This window comes from Cupressus sempervirens, chromosome 5 (genome assembly GCF_028749045.1).
Source record: "Cupressus sempervirens isolate cs-2001-9-10 chromosome 5, ASM2874904v1, whole genome shotgun sequence".
NCBI classification, from domain to species: domain Eukaryota; kingdom Viridiplantae; phylum Streptophyta; class Pinopsida; order Cupressales; family Cupressaceae; genus Cupressus; species Cupressus sempervirens.
Window position 1 is genome coordinate 306,735,597 of NC_143122.1, and position 18,724 is coordinate 306,754,320.

General features: G+C 33.3%; 1 protein-coding gene across 9 annotated transcripts in view; it reads right to left on the reverse strand.

The window, feature by feature from the left end:
- Window positions 1–7,450: 7,450 nt before the first annotated feature.
- The window catches only part of GCN2 (protein kinase family protein), a 389,262-nt gene continuing 377,988 nt past the window's right edge, over window positions 7,451–18,724 (reverse strand). For 8 of the 9 annotated variants that reach the window (XR_016364575.1, XR_016364573.1, XM_089829969.1 and 5 more), the window contains 4 exons: window positions 8,885–8,958; window positions 8,649–8,757; window positions 8,433–8,552; window positions 7,451–8,337 (listed from right to left, as the gene is read on the reverse strand). Coding sequence is in view for 6 of the 9 variants with exons in the window: in XM_089829969.1 (XP_089686095.1) it covers window positions 8,212–8,337; window positions 8,433–8,552; window positions 8,649–8,757; window positions 8,885–8,958 (429 nt within the window). In the remaining 3 variants the exon portion in view is untranslated. Of the gene's footprint in view, window positions 8,338–8,432; window positions 8,553–8,648; window positions 8,758–8,884; window positions 8,959–18,724 lie in introns of those variants that run through there. The other variant, XR_016364574.1, reaches the window with a different exon arrangement.

Below are 18,724 nucleotides of genomic sequence, written 5' to 3' on the forward strand. Positions count from 1 at the left end.
AAGATTCTTGTAAATAAGATCATAAGAATCATCCTTTTCAATAAGACTTGAATTGAAGTGAAACATATTGTGAGAGGAATAAGAAGAAGCATTAAGGATGGGGCTAACAATGTACCCCCTCTTTTTTCAATTAAATCAAGAATGGCATTAAAGTCTCCACCCAAAATAAATGTTTCTAAGTGATTAGAGGAGACTAAGTCGCTCACTTGATTCCAAACTGTTAATTTATTACCAACATTTGTTGGACCATAAACATTAAACATTAACAATTGTAAAAGAATGTTTGCTATTAACACTTTTAACTTGTGCACTAATCCAATTAGTGTATTTGTTAATATTATCTAAACTAACTTTCTATGACCCCATATTAGTGTAAAGCTCCCTAATGCACATTACACTTTGACCCAAGTTGATTGCCATAAACCTAATTTCTTATTGAACTTCTTAATTTCTTCCTTTCCTAATTTGGTTTTTTGAATAAGAATAAACTCTACAGAAAATGTGATTTGACTTCTTTTGAGAAGCCTTTTCTTGTTAGGAGCATTTAATCAGCTAATATTCCATGTTGAGATGTTCATTGGTGAGTGGGAAGGTACTTTCCCTTCCCTAAATGTAATAAGTTAGTAAGTTCTGATTGAATCTTTTTCATAGCATCCAATGTCCTAAGTTCAATTAATGGTTTCTTGTCTCTTTTCTCTTCTATTTTTTAACTAGAACTAGGGAACCTAAACCTTCTATATTGACTCCTATACATAATTTCCCTATTTCTATAAAAGAGGTTGTGTCATTTTTGAAATGAGTTGATTCTAGATCTATTTCATTATTAGAGGAATGCCTTATTGATTCATGAAATTTATCATCACCAAATGGAGATAATTTTGTCGCCTGATATAAATTTAGCCCTTCTTGATTTTGAATGTTTGATCAAATTATCCTATCATCATTCTTTTTATGATTGTCTTCATCAAAGAATTAGGGAGTTAAGAGAAAGAGATTAATTTCATGATCACCATATATCTAATCACGATCTAGGTTATGTTCTAAAATTCCCTCACTAAATTCTTCAACCCATTCTTCCCGACTACTAGTAATAAAATTCGAGTCACCTTGGAATAAGTCTTCAAGGGGAATTATAGAGTTAAGAGTTATCTAAGATTAAGGATTTTTGAAATTCATACCAACTATGGAGCTTAGCACCCACTTCTTCAGGAATAGACATAATGTCTTTCGTCATGTTGCTAAGACTTGACATATTGTGTTCGACTCTACTTACAAAGTTGTACACATCTTTCAAGTCCCTTAATTACAGTCTGAGATTTTGATCTCTATTCAAGGTGACTTAGTAATAGGGAATTCATACCCAAATCTTTATGTATTAAATCTTCTTTAAGATCTTTCTCCTTCTAACAAATGATGCCTTTATCCAATAGATTAGATTCTTTAGCCTGGTTTGGATTGATCCCAAGAGTTTCCTTATTGTCTATAACTTCTACTATTTTACCTTCCTTAATATCTAAGATCCTATAATACTTATGCTTGCTTTCAGTATTAGTACCCTATTTTGACTCTCCTACATCTTGCTCTGAATGTTTATGGGATTTTCTTATCTTAAAGGATCTCTTAATTCGAAAGTGTGGGATTACTTCTGAGTCCCCTTTGACATTTAGATTAAAAATGTTAATGGTTCGAATACTTCCTTTGTAAACTACTGTGTTTAATTCTTGTTTGGAATGGTTTGTGTATATTTTCAAGGGTTTGAGTGATTACATATGTGGTTGAAGTTTAATTAATATTTTCAGAGTAATGCTCTTCAAAACCTAACATTTTCCCTAATAAATCCTCTATTCTTTTTAGAGTCACATCATGCATTATTTCTACTAGAAAATTAGTGAAGGAAACCCAAAATGGATTCAGAATTCCTTTGATATAATAATTAATAGAAATCAGAGACCATTTAGGAAAATTAATAGGATAACCTTCTAAAAAGAGAAGGTGCTTATTTAGGATTATTTTCCTAATATCCCTGTTTTGACATTCTACGTATACCAAGTTAAAGGATAAGGAGGTTATAGTTACCTAGAACTCCAAAGCTTCTCCATGTTTCTCTTGAAAGCTAGAAGAATTCGAAGCTGGGCTGCTCCAATACACATAGAGCCCTAAATTTTAACACTTGTGTCATAATTCCTCTGTATATTTATTGCTAAGAATTGCTTCAATGCAACTTTTATCTTGCTTATAATAGAACAAACCAAGCTATGACAGACCATGATATAAAATGGAATCCATAAGGAAGGATAAAAAATTTGCTCACATTGCTTCACAAAATTAGAGATATTATTAGGGTTTTGAATAACATCTTTCCTATTGATTGCATACCCATTTTTGAGTTCCGATTGGGATTAGAGCAGTGATCGCCATATGGGTATGTTAGGGCATATTTCATCATGGAAAAAAAAAAATCTCTATCTTACTTGGACACTGGCTTAATCAAATCAACTTCGGATTGTTAATATCACCATTTGGATTGACGCTATTCAAAATTTCAAATTTAATTTTAATCTCTACAGGGCTTCTGGTAGCCGCACAGATCAGTCACTATTGGACTTTTTCCCTGTGAAGACGGACACCTAATCTTTTCCATGATGTTTCCTACTTTCTTCTTCTTTTGTTGTGCTTGTTCTTTTTTGGACACCATTTGGTGCTTCGTTTGTCTGCTTTTTCCTTCTTGTAAGCTTCCAATCCCATAGACCCACGTTGTGGTCTTTTGTTGGACATTAATAAATTTATCTTATGTACAACATATTTCTTGTTTTAATGGTGTTTTTCAATAAAGTAGGTCTTTGTGATAGTATTATTAAATGCCCCTTTTTAAAAATCATATTCTGCTTATCTTATGATACTATATTATTATTAATTTAATAGTATATTAATTATTTTATCTTAATTACAATATAATTTTTCTATAAAAAGTTAACAATACTATTATAACCCAAATTCTAATCTAACATTAATTGGTCATTAATGTTATCATTTAGATTATATTAAACCAGCATAAGTAATTATAAAGATATCATTAGAAGACTAAATATTTTATTTCAATTAAATTCATTATACTTTTTAGCTAATAGAACATTGTTTCTAGTAATCAATATTGTGCATGTGGCAAAATCACATTTCTTAAGATTTACAAATAATGGTTATATTGTGCAACAACTTTATTAATGTACTTTATTTCTACTTCGATATTTTTTTGGACATGAATGTTAATGTGTGAATATGTAGTTTTTGGTTTCTTACATACTAAATTTTGCAAGTTTTCTCTTCATTTCTCTCCCAAAATTTTGTGATTATATCAGGTTTTAGTTCATCTTTGAGAACAAACTTTATATTTTAAATGTATTATTTTAATTGTTCTTAGATGTTGTTTTGTTTAGCATGCCAAGACTAGTCATTCTCACAGAAAGATTTTAGAAAGTAAATATGTATATGTCGTTATAATTTTCAAATGATATGATTTTTTAACACCATTAATGAGTCTCATGAATTGTAAATAAAGGTGGAATTGAATTTAATCTCTCACACCACTTTTAGGACACATCATCTAAGCTATCCCTCTTGGATTCCTTAGTAAGACCCACAATGCTCTATTGTGCCATGGTTTGGGGTCCTTCCTTTTTAGACTTGGATTGGGCCATGATCGAGCATACCCAAACTCTGCTCCTCTGTTGGATTATCAAATGTCACAGATCTACCCCCCACAGTATTATTTTGGCGGAGTTTGGAGCTCACCCATTTAGGGTTGTAGCCATTTTTGAACTGATCTGGTTTCTACACTGTCTTCAAGGTTATGCAAACTCGGTTGAAGGCCAACACAAATACCCTTACTTAGCCTACTGCTCCTTAGTTTCTATTGCAGACTCTGATCCAACTACTAGAGCCCGTTGTTGGTATGCTCAGGCCACTATCCTGCCAAGTTCAATTGGGATCGACATCGACCGTCTCCCTCCATACCAGTTCTCATTAGATGCTCCTACTCATCTACTCCCCTCTCGACAGGTGTTGAATGGGCATGTCAAACTTGACATCTACAGGTAGTATATCATACGAACCTGGGTGAATCCTCTAGGGGAATTACATCCGAGGATGGCTTTCTATGCCGAACACTTCTTAGATATTTAGGATGGGATTATTGTTCACCTTGAGCACTTACATAGATATTGAACACACACCTTGCATATCCCCCTTGGCTACTTTAGGGTGGTCTTGCATAGACTTTGGATCCAGGTTGATCACCATATTGCTAGAGAGGATCAAGTGTGCACACTTTGTACCTTAGATGAGGCAGAATCTAAGACTCATTTTCTTTTTAGATGCCCCATATACTACGAGATTAGAGGGAGATTTTACTGTCTGTTTAGAGATTGCAGATCCCTCTCAAATTTTTTCAAGTACACTGATCAGTGTTGCATTGTGCTCTATCTCTGTGAGTCCTTGCAGCTCTGTGATCATACTTTGTAGCTTTCATTTCCCAGGAGTTAGGCCCAAACATAGCTTATTACGACCTTCTTCTCGCCCTTAACTCTAGTTCGGGGTGTGAAGCATTTGTACAATCTCCCTAATACAGGCCATTCTAGATCTGTGAGACCCCATAGGGGACCTCTTCGCCAATGTCACTCCTTTCATAGCACTCAACTTCATCACAGGGCCTCTGGTAGCTGCACTAATAAGTCAATGTTGGACTTTTTCTTTGTGAGGATGGATACCTAATCTTTCTTGTGATGTCTCCTACTTTCTTCTTCTTCTTCTTCATTTATTGTTCTTGTTCATTTGTGGTCACCATTTGGTGCTTCGTTTGTCTACTATTTTCTTGATGTAAGCTTCCAGTCCCATAGATCCTCGTTGTGGTCTTTTTTTGGACATTAATAATATTATCTCATCTTATCTTATCTATCTTATCTCATTATGAATATTCCCTCAATTAAGGACTTATCATTAATTAAAAGGTTGTGGAAAAGATAAGTAGAAATATTTTAGAAAGTAAATACATATATGTTGCTTCAATTGTCAAATGATATGAATTTTTAGAACCATTAATAAGTCTCATGCATTGCAAATGAAGGTGGAACTGAATTTACTCTCTTGTTATGAATATTCTCTCAACTAAAGGCTTATCATTAAGTAAAAAGTTGTGGAAAAGATAAGTATCATTAAGAATTTGTATTATTGATGATATTTTTTTCCTCAAATTTAAAGGTCCTCTTCAATTGTTCTTCTCTATCTTATCTCCATTTTACACATGCTAAAAATAAATTTAAGATGCCCAATTTTGATTTATATTGATAGTTATGTAACCCCTTCTATATATTGTTAACAATTTGAAAAGTAAAACTCCTATCAGCTCATTGTTGCATGCACAAAAGCATGCAAGTGCTAGTGTTATAATCATTTTAGTTTTGAAATGTTTTAGTAAGATATACAACTTATTTTTTCCTATCAAGAAATATATATGTAGTACAATCATATGCCCCACTCAATACCAAAATTTTGGATTTCTAATATTGTAAAATTATGTTCAGTTGCCCAAACACTTACCTTGTTTTTTGGAGAACATGACATTGTACCTAATCTCTTCAATTTTTTAAAATTATATTTCGTTAAAGCTTCTTTCTAAACTATCAATAGGAACACACTCTTTTGAGATATCTACTTTAATATACACATGAGATTTAAAATATAACTCTCTTTCAAAATCTAATTGTATTGTGAACAATATAATGTAACATGTTGAGAGTATATATAACTAAAGTAACAATATAGCAAGTTACATAATTGACTTAGTAACAATTTAAAATTGAGAAAATTGTAAAAAAGTACTTCTATTAAACATCATTGACGTTAGTCTTAGTCTTCTTTAAAACTCTTTTTATTCACTTTATTTGAAAAAAAGTAAGCCTACATATTATTAGTATGAATTTTTAGATTATATTATTGAATTTTACATTTAATTGTTAAGTGAACATATGAATAAACACAATCAAAATAGTGCAAACGAAATATTCAGTTTGATTCACTTTAAGAAATATTCAGTTTGGTTCAACTTGTGGATCAAGATAAAGCTATGTAGTTCTCTTTGTTTCTTGTGTTGTTCAACTTTCTTTGATATTCAATAAAAATTTTACCCCTCTTTTAGTTAAAGAAATACTCATCAAGAATTGTTGAAGTAGAAATCAAATGTTATAAGCTACAAATGGATCAATTTTGTTTTACAAAATGTTTAAATCCATATCAGGTCACAAAAGATAAATTGTAATTTAATAACGACAAAGTCATTAAAAGTAATTATGAAAAATATATAAGGTATATACAAGTTGCAATTTGTAATGTTATTACCACTTAGTTTAAAACTACACTATCACACTCTGGTCACAAACATCTTTTCAATAATTGCATTGATAGGAACTAGAGGCTATGCATCCCTTGTTTTATTTGGTCACCATCAAAAAGCTAGAAATATCATTACTTTGAAATTGGTTGGGGATACCATGTTTTTGTTGATTCAACTAGACATTTTATCATTTTCCATTTATAGAAAGTCAAATGCTAGTTGTGTTTTCTAATTCTGAACGGTTCTACAAAATTAAAATTGCACATTGTCTTTCATTAAATCAAATGAGATTGCTTATTGGATAAATTAAATGCAAGGTAATTTTTAATTAAGTAGCTACAACTTTATGCTAAATTTGCATACTTTTAGGAAGTCAATAGCAGCCACTATTGATAATCCATTTTGTAGTGTACTCATTGAATGCATATTTCTTTGCAATCTTTGCAGCTACAATTTTTTCTATGCAATTTTCTTTATTCAATATAAAGAATTATAACATAAAAAATCTTATTTTTTATTTCCCAATTGATAAGAGGGATGTCTTTTACAAGAAGGCTCTTGTCACCATTGTACCAAGTGGGTCAAACACTTTTGTAGAGGTTAGAAATATATAATGATTTTGTATTAATGAGCCCTTGTATAATTAAAAAATTCTAGAAGTCAACAAGACCAGCTCATTCCAAATACTCTTGTATTGTAGTTCCATTAAGGTCAAATAACTATGGTTAACTTTCTTGATGTTTGGGGTCAAAATGTGAACAATGTTAAGAATTTAATACAACGTTTGAATTTATAACTGGTGAATATATTTTAATGTCAAATATCAAGTCAAAAACAATATTAGAGAGTAAATTATTGATACATGGTATTAAAACACTAATGCCATTGTAAGTCCTTATATTTGAATTTTTTTTTTTTAAAATCTATAAAAACTAATTAGTCTTGAGACAAATTGAGATGAAGTCTTTATATATGCCTTACATGACAAAACAATAACAAAAATAAACATTCCACATAGGCAATGCTCTTCATATTATTATTTGTTGAGGTGCCAATATTAATATATAAATGAATGAAAGAAATATTATTTTATTATCAATTTGAATATGGATGTACAGTATTCATAATAATATGAAACAATTCCTATTGTGCACCAAACAAGCAAATTGTGCCTAATCTTTTGTGGGATTTGAGTGTCTGACATCTCTTTATTAAATAATAAAACAAAAAAAGACTTTAACCCCCTCCTAGCTCCCTCCTCCCCAAAAAGGTGAATGTCCCTTCGAACTTGGGTTCATCATATCTCCTTGACCAAATGTGGTTACACATAGGCTTACTGGTTTTCCTAACACCCATTCTATACAACTTCATCTTGTAATGGAAAATTGGAATTTCTATTTAACTCTAGGTTATTGAGTTTTATAGAGCCTAATGGTGGAGAACTTATACTCTAGAAAGGAAGGTCACAAGTTCAAATCCCACAAGGAGTACGAGGTAGTCACATATCACTCTTACCATATGTAGACCCAAAAACAAATCGCTGGTGTTGTGGACAATAAAAGGACCTTTCCTTTCATTTCCTATATCATGTCTTATAGAACATATATATATTTATGAAAAAAATAAGGTAATGTACAACAGGATGGGATTTTCTATATACAGTTCACCTCAGACAGTCCAGTGGCTGGAGGACCACACATATTTTACTGTGAACCACAAACCGTGAATCTCTAATGCTGTGTGGCTGCTGCCAATCGCCATTCAACTCTGAGAGTCCAGTGGCTGGAGTGACTCAGTTTATTTATCTTTTGCTTTTTGAGAAAACATTAGCCTGAAGTTCTTGACAAGGAAAACTTCTTTCGAAGGGGCATGGAAGCTGCTCCTTCAGTGAAGAACTTGACCAACTCTTCTTTTGGAACTTCTATTTCCCTTTTCAACTCAAGGTGGCGTACCTGTAAATAGACAGTTATTTCAATGATAAGTGTTTTTGTTCACCCCATGACCAATGAAAGTTAATTTATACAATGCAGCTCCCATAGAGATTCACCTTGACAGAGCCTGTATGGGATAAACCTTCACTTATTATGACAAGCCATTTAATTCCATGTTCATTCGCATACTCATATTGCTCTGTAAGGCTAGGTGCTGGCGCGCAAACAAACTCAGCCTGATCAAATAAGCAAAGTTAAAATTTCAATAATAATTCAAAAAAGGAATGAAAATCATATTTGAAAAGCGGAAAATGTATGAGTTATCCACACACTTTAATGTTTGCATCCCATAACTCTGCAACTACTTCCATCCGTTCTTTCAGTAGGCCACCACCACCTCTTGAGCAAACCAGAACACTAGTGCCAGTTTCGATCTTACAACTGAAGGAAGTAAAAAGTCCATATACCCACCATTAGTCTGTGTTAAGTGAGCCAAACAATATTTATAATGGATGAAAACCAATCAATTAAGTTTATGAAAACAATGAAAAGAAATAATAATGATAACCTTTCTGCTGAAGTATAACGCAAAATCTTTTCAAGGGCAACACTAAGGCCAACAGCTCCAGGAGAACTTGATATCTAGGTAGCCAAGATAATTCAACAGACATGAAAATTTAGTATCAACTACACCAAATAATTTGCATATTCTAATTACTAGCAGATCAGAACAAAATAAATTATAAATACGGTTCATAAACTTCCAGAAAACTGTGGATGATTGAGAAAAACTAATTAATCGTAGTTAGAAGAGTTGATCTTTATATCAGATGAAACAGGAGAGAAACTTGGAACTCAAAGAATGCAGGATAAGAAAAAGTAATATAATCATGATTAAGAGCAATGAAACAGAACCAGGTTATTAGGCATTTTTAAAATTGCAATTAGTAAGTCAACTGCATGTATCTTGTTTTATAGCACATTCCTTTAGAGCTGATACTTTATATGAAATTGTTCAACAAATTGATTTCAAGGAACATTCATTGTTCATTTTCCCTAATACAAATCACACACTTTCTAATTGTGGATTTGAATTCCAATAACAGGAAAAGAAACACCTGGTTGTATACTGACACACATCAACATAGGGTTAACATGGGGTACTCACCAGGCTTCACATGTCCTAGAACCTGGCAAATATATGTAAGGAAATGTTTCCTTCCTTTCAGCATAACGGTGTCCCTCAGGACATTGGAAGACATATTGACAAGGCTAAATTGAACCTGGAGAACATTACCCATTGCCTCCTCTTGATTTTGCGATATTTTGTGCAATTGATGCGATTTGAAACTTGGTAGCATAACATTTGGTACTTGAAAACTTCCAGCACTTTTCTTTCTCTGTTTGAATATGACTTTGAAACTGCATCTCTTTTTCATTTTGTTTATTTATTTTATCAATAATTGTTCTAATCTTTTAATTTCTAAGCTAGATGATATCACGAAGTGCACAACATATTGGGACGTCTCACAATGTCCATCCAGACTCTTAATTTGATAGTAATATGTTTTTTAAAAGGTATTATATTTGAAAACACATACGTAGCTTTTAGTGGCTCCCAATATAGTTTTTGAATTGAAAAATGCCGTTGGTGTTGTTAAGGACACAAATGTCTGTGATTTGTTTTAAGTGCAAAATGCATCATAGTCATTTTTATTTTTCAGTGGAACCTCTTCAACCTTTGAAATAGTTCCTTCACCCTTTAAAAGCAATCTCACACTACAGAATTCGTGTCCACTAAATGCAGTCTACCATGGCTTCTATACATGTTACCAAAATAATTGACATGTTCATGTCCGATTATAGCTTTTGTGTTGAGTTTATCATTAAAGGAGGCATCGATTTTAAGGGAGAAATAATTTGAACTAGAATTTCTGATCTGGTAAACACCATTCAACATACAACTTATAACAAATGTTTTAGGGAGATGTACCTAGGAATATTTCCTGTACTAGAAATAGGTATGGAGATACCTTGAAATAAAAGAAAACCCCACCTTTGCTTCCTTCCACCTGCCTTTAGGAAAGCCCTAAGTTATGACATTTCAACCCGCTCCTCCCACCCACCCCCAAAAACAAAAATGGACAGAAATGAAAAATGAAAAATAAAATCCTAAAAAGCATCATACAATATTGTTTTCATCACTATTTCAGAAATAATTTTACATTTTTGTTAGGTGATTTCATTTTCATCACAATCTGAATTGTTGGATTGTGTCGTGTGACCAAAAAGCTGTGCAAATATAGGACAAGTTTGAATTATCCTATTTTATTTTTCTAAATGCAACGGTTTGAAATATAAAATTTCAAGCTACAACATAGAAAAATATTGAATGTTTGAAGAGATTTCAGAGGCAAAAATGGAGGTGGAGCAAGGTGGTTTCACTTTCTAATAATGTTTTGTTTTCTTTGCTAGTTGTTGACAGTCTATAATCTATAGTTTATTTCTTTTCAACATTGCTTCCGGCTTATTCCTTTTCATTTTCATGTATTGTCTCTAGTACTTTATTGTCCCCACATTTCTCCCACCCTCCCTTAGCAAATCTTGTACGATCCTCTAATAAGATATAACTTACCCAACTGGAAATGTCATTATTTTCAACACAGGCATTTCCTCAGACAGATTGCAGCCGGAACCAAGAATGTAATGTTCTGAGATACAAATATTAAGAACTGTTGCAAGTAAGATTCTAGATCATAAATCCATCATAAGATTGTACCATGCATTGTCATGTCCCCTTTCTAGTGACATAACTTTTACCGGGGATTTGCCTATCATCGACTCTCGTAGGCAAATGATTTTGGAGAGAGAGTCATTTTATTTCCAGATGATTACATTCTTGCTCTCGGAGAATAATAATTCAGTAAGTGGGGCCTACTTGTTCTAATATTAAATTGAGATTGTACTTTAACTTTATAAAGTTATTTATTTAATTTTATAAAGATTAACAATAAAAGTGCATTATAAAAGACAATTCCGGAAAACTTCCAGTAACTTCTCAAAAAGTGAATAAATCGAGGACAAGAGGCACCCATTTGGACAAGCGGTTTTGTGGATTCGACTTCTATTCCAATTGGAGCAATTTGTAGTCATTTTGTCTGCAAATTCTCAGATTATCTTTGGGAACGATAACTCCCATTGATAAGCGATTTTGAGGGTGTGGAATATCACCCGAATTATTGCAAAATTTGGAGGTGACGCCACAGTCATTTCACCTGAACAGAGATTTGAGGCCTAAGGCCAAAAACGTTGTAGCTTGATGATCATTGAAGGGTCAGTAGAAGAAATTAATTATTGTAGAACCGGCAAAATTTGGAGGAAATCGGAAATACAGTGGAAATCATAAATCTCTCCTGATCCGAATTGCGCATGAATTATTATCAGGTCACCCGATGGTTCAGGTTTACATCAGGTCCAGTTTTTGATTGAAGGTTGCAAATAATAATAAAATCGCATCAAGTCGATTAATGTGGAAATCGCGTGCAAAATAGTTGCAGGGTCGTCATTAATAACCAGATGGCTCAGTCTTCATCCGAGCAGGTAGAACGATGGAGGGATTGAATATCGCGTCTAGCCGACCATAGGAGAAAATCAGATCGGAGAACAGCTTGGGAATTTCCGGTTTCGTCTCATTCTCCTACGGGTAGCTGGTTCAGAGGGTAGACGGAGGTCAACGGACGGGAGAGGCGTCTTTAACATTAACTCCGGCGACTTCTTCCGCAGATGTTACTGTTGTTAGCATAGAATTCGGGAGGATCGTTTTAAAATCGCAGGCATTCCTAATGTATTGCAGGGGTCACCATTGATTTGTAACTACGGGTCATGGATAAATCCACAGCAAGACTAGCTAAACAGGCGGAATGAATCAGAGCTTAATTCAACCCAGGCTGACCAGTTTCAAGGAAGAAAACCGCCATCAGTATTTCATGTGGAGGCTTGAACTTCAGGTTTTGACATTCATTTGGTTGTTAAAAAAAATTAGATGAATTGTTATTTATTTGCAAATCAAGTTGCGTCTGAATCAAGCTGCTTGTTCATTTCCATTATTGAATACAAGAAGAATTTGCTCCTTGGTTATAGATCTACACTAAATACTGTTGGACTTGTTATTTTGGGTAAATTGTTATTACATTCTTTCCTCATGAGTATGCCAAGTATTTGACAAATTTCCGCAGACCAGTATTGTCCTTACAAGGCCCTCGTGGTAAGGGTCATTTCATGCATCATGGAATTCACCTGGTCAATTCATCAAACAGCTGGAATGATGCTGCAACAGAATGCTAGATCCAAAACCTCATGGTAGTTATGGCATTGGTTGACAACATAGTTTCCACTAAGATAGTGATAACAATCCATGCAGTGATTATTGATGAATAATGTAAATCTATATTAAACTTCTTATCAGAATAGTATAATGTTGGCAACTTGCAGATTGTAAAGTACTAGTTTCTTATTTGAATTTGCAGGTTATGATCAGACTGGTTCTTGAATGAACCTGAATTACAATGCCAATGAAATATATGTTCAAATCTGAATATTTGATTTTATCTTCAAGTCTGAAATCACTGACCTGTACTTGAGAAAGCATTTATAAATTTCGCTGCTTTTCTCTTGATATCGGTGGGTATAAATAAGTGTCTCATAAAACATGTCCACTCATGACATGTCCTTTCATGAAGAGACACAAGGATTCCTAACAACTCCTTCAAGAGTCCTGATGCTAATTGGGTTTGATTTGCAATATAAACCAATGCTATTAGGAAAGTCTCAGATTTGCATAAAATTGAATGGAACATTTGCTCGATCTAAATTATGATTCAATATGAATATGCTCAATCCTTACTTGATCGATTCTATGCATGAGATCATCACTCAATCTATAACAAGAGACGAAGAATAATATTATAATCTGCTAATACAGATTTCAGTATACTTAATCTGATATACAGAGTTTTGATTGAGTGCAAAAATAATTGCTTTGTCTCCAAGGTATATGAAATGATAATTCTAACCGAGCACACAAAATTGTGTATTTGTACATGTATGCTTGTAGCAAACTGACATACATACATACATGCACATGTATATAATCAATTCAATCAATTATCCTTGTATCTGACCAAAGCTATTATGTATCAACACTCCCTCTTAGATAGGGAAGATAATTAAGTATATATATTGATGGAGATATCACCTGCCTCGTAATATCAAAGAATATAAGGAACATCAAGTCACATGACATTCTTTTTATATCCGACTTATTGTATGTCCGCTGACATCAAGTCTCATGATGTCTACTATAACATGTCATGGCATGTCCATGGACATTACACCACATAATATCCACCATGATTATCTCATAAAGAACATAATGATCTGCAATTGATATCAAGTTGCATGACATCTACCAAAATGTTTAAGAGACTAATGATCATGACATGTCTACAAATATCAAGTCACATAATATTCATCATGATAGTGAACATTGTAAAGTCCTCATCTTATGTTGAATACAAGTGTATATCATTTGAAAGATCACTACCTTTCAATAATGTACACAGGGGGTCCATCAAGTCATAGAGTCACACATGACAAAAGAGTTTACACATTAAACATCTTTTAAATACATATTAGTACAATAAACAATTTTGAGACTTAGTCGCAATAACTTACATTTCAATCATACCAAGTTTCTTTTTGAGGTGTTCAACTTCAACTCTAAAGAGAGGCTTGGTGAGAATGTTTGTTGTTTGATTGCTTGTACTAATATACTCCAATTGGATCACATTCCTTTCTACCATATCTCTCACATAGTGGTAAGGGATCTCTATATGTTTAGATCGATCATGGAACACTGGATTCACGGAGAGCTTAATACAACTTTGATTATCGCATACAACTTTGATTATCGTAGTGAATAATAGTAGGTTTCAAGGGCTTGCCAAACAGTCCTACGATCAACTTCTGAAACCATACTACTTCTCTTGCTCTTGCAACGTATTTGGCTTTTGTCAAACTTTGTGCTATTGAAGACTATTTCCTAGTTATCCAAGAAATCATAGCTGATCCTATACTGAAACATCCTTATGTGTTTTTCTATTCACTCACACTTCTAGCCCAATTTGGATTAGAGTATCCATGTAGATCTAGGTCAACTTTTCCATATTTGAGACTATATTCAATAGTACTTTGAAGGTACCTCAAAATATGTTTTGCAGCAACGAGGTGTATTGCTCGTGTTTCACAAATAAACTGACTCAAAGCATTCACTGCATAGCAAATACCTGGTTGAGTGTTTACCAAGTACATCAGTGATCCAATTATTTGTCTATAAAGAGTAGGATCTGCACATCTAGGTTATGCTGCAGCCACTTTTAACTTATCTAAGTTGCTTTCCATGGGTGTAGACATTGGCCTACAATTTAAAATACCAAATCTCTTCAAAATGTCTATAGTGTATTTCCCTTGATTCAAAAGAATACCATCAGATTTCTGCTAGACTTCCAAACCAAGGAAGTAGTATAAAATGCTGAAGTCCTTCGTGTCAAATTTTGAGGCCAAGTCGTTACATTGGACAATAAGGTGATCTTCTCTTGTGATTAGCAGGTCATCAACATATAGGATTAGTATTAACATATCACCTTTAATAATTCTAAAATAGAGATTTGGGTTTGCATCATTCTTTGTAAACCTAACTTACCAGTTCGGGTTCGGTTCGAAGTTCGAAAACCGGTTTGCAAATTCATTAAAATTTTTAAAAGGGGTTTGGGTTCGTTAGTACAAAACATATAAAAATTATATTAAAAAAATGTATATATACATATTTATGGAGTATGAGTTAAATTAAGAATGTAGCATAGTAGCATAAACACATTTAAATTAAAAAAATACCATAAACTTGTGATCATAGTTATCTTACCATCATATAGTCATAGTGCTCATACCATCATATAGTTCAACATCAAAGATTCAAAACATTAATAATAAATTGTAGCATCAAGTTCAAGTATCATTGTTTCACATTCATTGTTCAACTAATGGAATAAAAATCTATTAATATTCTAAGTTCTTCAATCTTTATCTTCTTCATATTCATCTTCTATTCCTTCTTCATTTTCTTCTTCTCTGGCATTAGTTGACTCAACAATAGAGCTAAGGCCAATGGGATCAATAGCAGCAACAATGTTGTTGGCATCAAATTCTTCAAAAGATGACAATTAGAGGCCATCAAAAGCATTTCGTCACAACCTTTTAGGGTTGTGGATGCCAACAACTTAATAAATTTTGCAAAAAGAAACACTTATTTTTCGTCCATAGGGCCCAGAAAGCATGTGGTTCGAACTTGATTTAATTATTTTGGCCTAGTTCACCCGGATTGAACCAGCAGGCAAAAAATGGAACCCTAGTCGAACCAAGTTCGAACTGGTTCGAACTTCTACAGGTCCGGGGGGTGGGCAAGGTAATCGTGCAACTTAGTTGTAAACTCTAGTCCCATAAGATAGCTGTCGTTTCTTTCATACCAGGCTCGGATAGCTTGTTTGAGTCTGTATAGAGCTTTCTTCAATCAGCATCATAGTTATGGGATTCGAACTCATCTTTGACTCGGACTCGGACTCGGCGACCAGACTCGGCCAGGACTCAGAAAATCAAAAAACCCATGAAATTCAAAGATTTTTAAGGATTTAATGTTTTTTTTATGCATCATTTTAGTCAATTAACATCAAATGCACAATAATTGAGATAAATACAAGCTACTTAACACTCATACACAATTTTGCATAGATCACGTAAGTATAACAATGAATTTCTGAAGGAAAAAAACTGAATAACATAATATAAAGTTAAACATAACGTCATTATCAAATGTCTACAATATATGAAATCCATGAAATCAAAAGTTGAAAATATATATCAAAATATCAGCTAGAGTATAAAAGACTAAGGTTCATAGTAGCCTACGCCCTCCTATGAATATGCCAAAGATAAGTCATGGAAGACTCAAATATTGAGAAATATGTTTGTTACAGTTTATGTGCGCATTGTAGACAGCAATAGGGCTCTCAAGTATGTCTATCAATTTGCTTAGTGAAACACAACCTGTAATGATAAATGTCTTTTAATAACAATTATAGTTGGCTTACAAATTTTTGCCAAGAAAATGATCAAGGACATAGCCAGCAACACATATACATGTAACTTTGAAAGTTTATAAATTTATGTACAACATTAGAGAGTTTTTAAAATTCTAACATTCATGAACATGTAAGTCTAAAAAATAAAATAAAAACATACATCACTAAAAAGTTCTAACACAAATATATGTAAATTTGAAAATATTTGTACAACATTACTGAACTCTACAATGCTGAAAGTGACTCCTTCATAATGAAACCTAGATAGTAACCAATATTGGCAGTGAGCCTTCAATTTGGGTAACTATCCTTCATTTTGAGATGCAGGGCTATTTAGCTATGTACTTTGCTATAACCTAGTCAACGATATTTGAAGATTTAAATTTTAAACATTAAATTTTCTACAATATTCAAGATTTTCAGACATAAATTTGAAGATTTAAGATTTAAGATTCAATCCTTAATAAATTCCTGACATACCACAACATCATTTTCAGAATTAATATACACTGAAAAAAACACCTACCAAAAATCTCTATCTTTTAAATTTAAAAAAAAAATAAATTATTTTCTTTTTAAAAACTAAAATTTTTTTGGGAGTCTTGAGCTTGGGACTCGACACAGTCCCTGGGCTCGGTAAGTAAACATGGACTTTGCCAGGACTCAGCCGAGTCAAAGTCCAGAGGCCATTTGCCTCGGAATGGCCACCTTTGCCTCGGACTCGTAGAGTCTCGAAACTATGATTTGCATACACGTGATGTTGTATCATGAATCACAAAACCTTCAAGTTATTCTAAGTACACTTCTTCGATAGTCTCATTCAAGAATGCAGTTTTCACATCCATCTAGTGAATCTTCCAACCTTTAGGCACAACAATAGCTATGAGTCCTCTAACATAAGTATATTGGACAACAGACGCAAATGCCTCCTCGTAGTCAATACCTTCCTTTTGAGAGAACCCTCTGGCAACAAAACGTGCTTTGTGTTTTTCTATGCTGCCATCTGCAACATGTTTGATTTTGTAGAGCCGCTTGGAAGAGACAACATATTTCTCTTTAGGTCTAGGTACTATGTCCCATACATCATTTTTCAAAATGGATTGATATTTTTTTGTCATTAAATCTTTCCATACTCGATGTTTGAGAGCTTCTATTACACTAGTAGGTTATGAGTTAATGATTTTGCTCATTAAGGCCACAAAGCTTTAGAATTTGTTAGGCCTCTTCCTTTCTCTCTGAAGGTTCCTTTGGGTGCTGCAAATTTTTCAGCTTCCTCAATCATTTTTCTAGCCCAAAGTGGTCTTTTCTTGATGTTATTATTTTGGTTTTCCTCTTGATGCTCCCTTCGATTCTCAAGATTAGTTTGGTTTTCATTGAGGTTTCTTCTAGGAACTCCCTTTGAAACTCAAAGGTAGGGTCTTCATCCATGTTTTTGAGTGAATCCTGAAATTTCTAACTCATTTGAGATATTTGCTCTTTTGAAGGCAATGCCTTCCTCAAAGAAGACATCTCTACTTAATTCTATATGACTTTGGCTTGGTACATATATCCTATAGGCTTTTGAGGTTTCATTGTAGCCTACAAAAACTCCTTTCCTCCTAGAAGGTTCTAATTTTGACCTTTTCTCTTTAGGCACATGAATATAAACAGGATAACAAAATATCCTTAAGTGGCTTATTTTAGGTTTTATACCAGTAAAAGGCTCTTCAGGAGTTTTAGTATCAAAGTGTGAATAGGGACATTTGATTTGGATGTAAACAACTATTCTAGATGCTTTTGCCCAAAACGAGGTACATCATTGATTTTGTAGCCTCCACAATAGTTTTGGTTTTCCTCTCAGCCACCCCATTTTGTTGAGGATTATACGGTTACAATAAACTCCCTCTTATTCCTGACATTAACATTAAATTCTTAAAAAGATTTATGAGGTGTCTTCTTTCCCATTGTCTGATCTTAGTGTTAATTTTCTTTCCAAAAGAGTTCTTTGTTTAGGGTTTGAACTCTTTGAACCTTTTAAGAATCTCTTCCAAGTCTTTACGCTAAGGAAATAAATCTAGGTCTTTCTAGAGAAGTCATCCACAAAAATTAGATAATATAAGAACTCTCCCATGGAAGGGGTAAACATGTATCCACATAAGTCAGAGTGGACTGATTCCAATATATTTTTGGCTTTGTTCAAACTATTTTGAAAAGTTCCCTTAGAGTTTTTCCCCAAG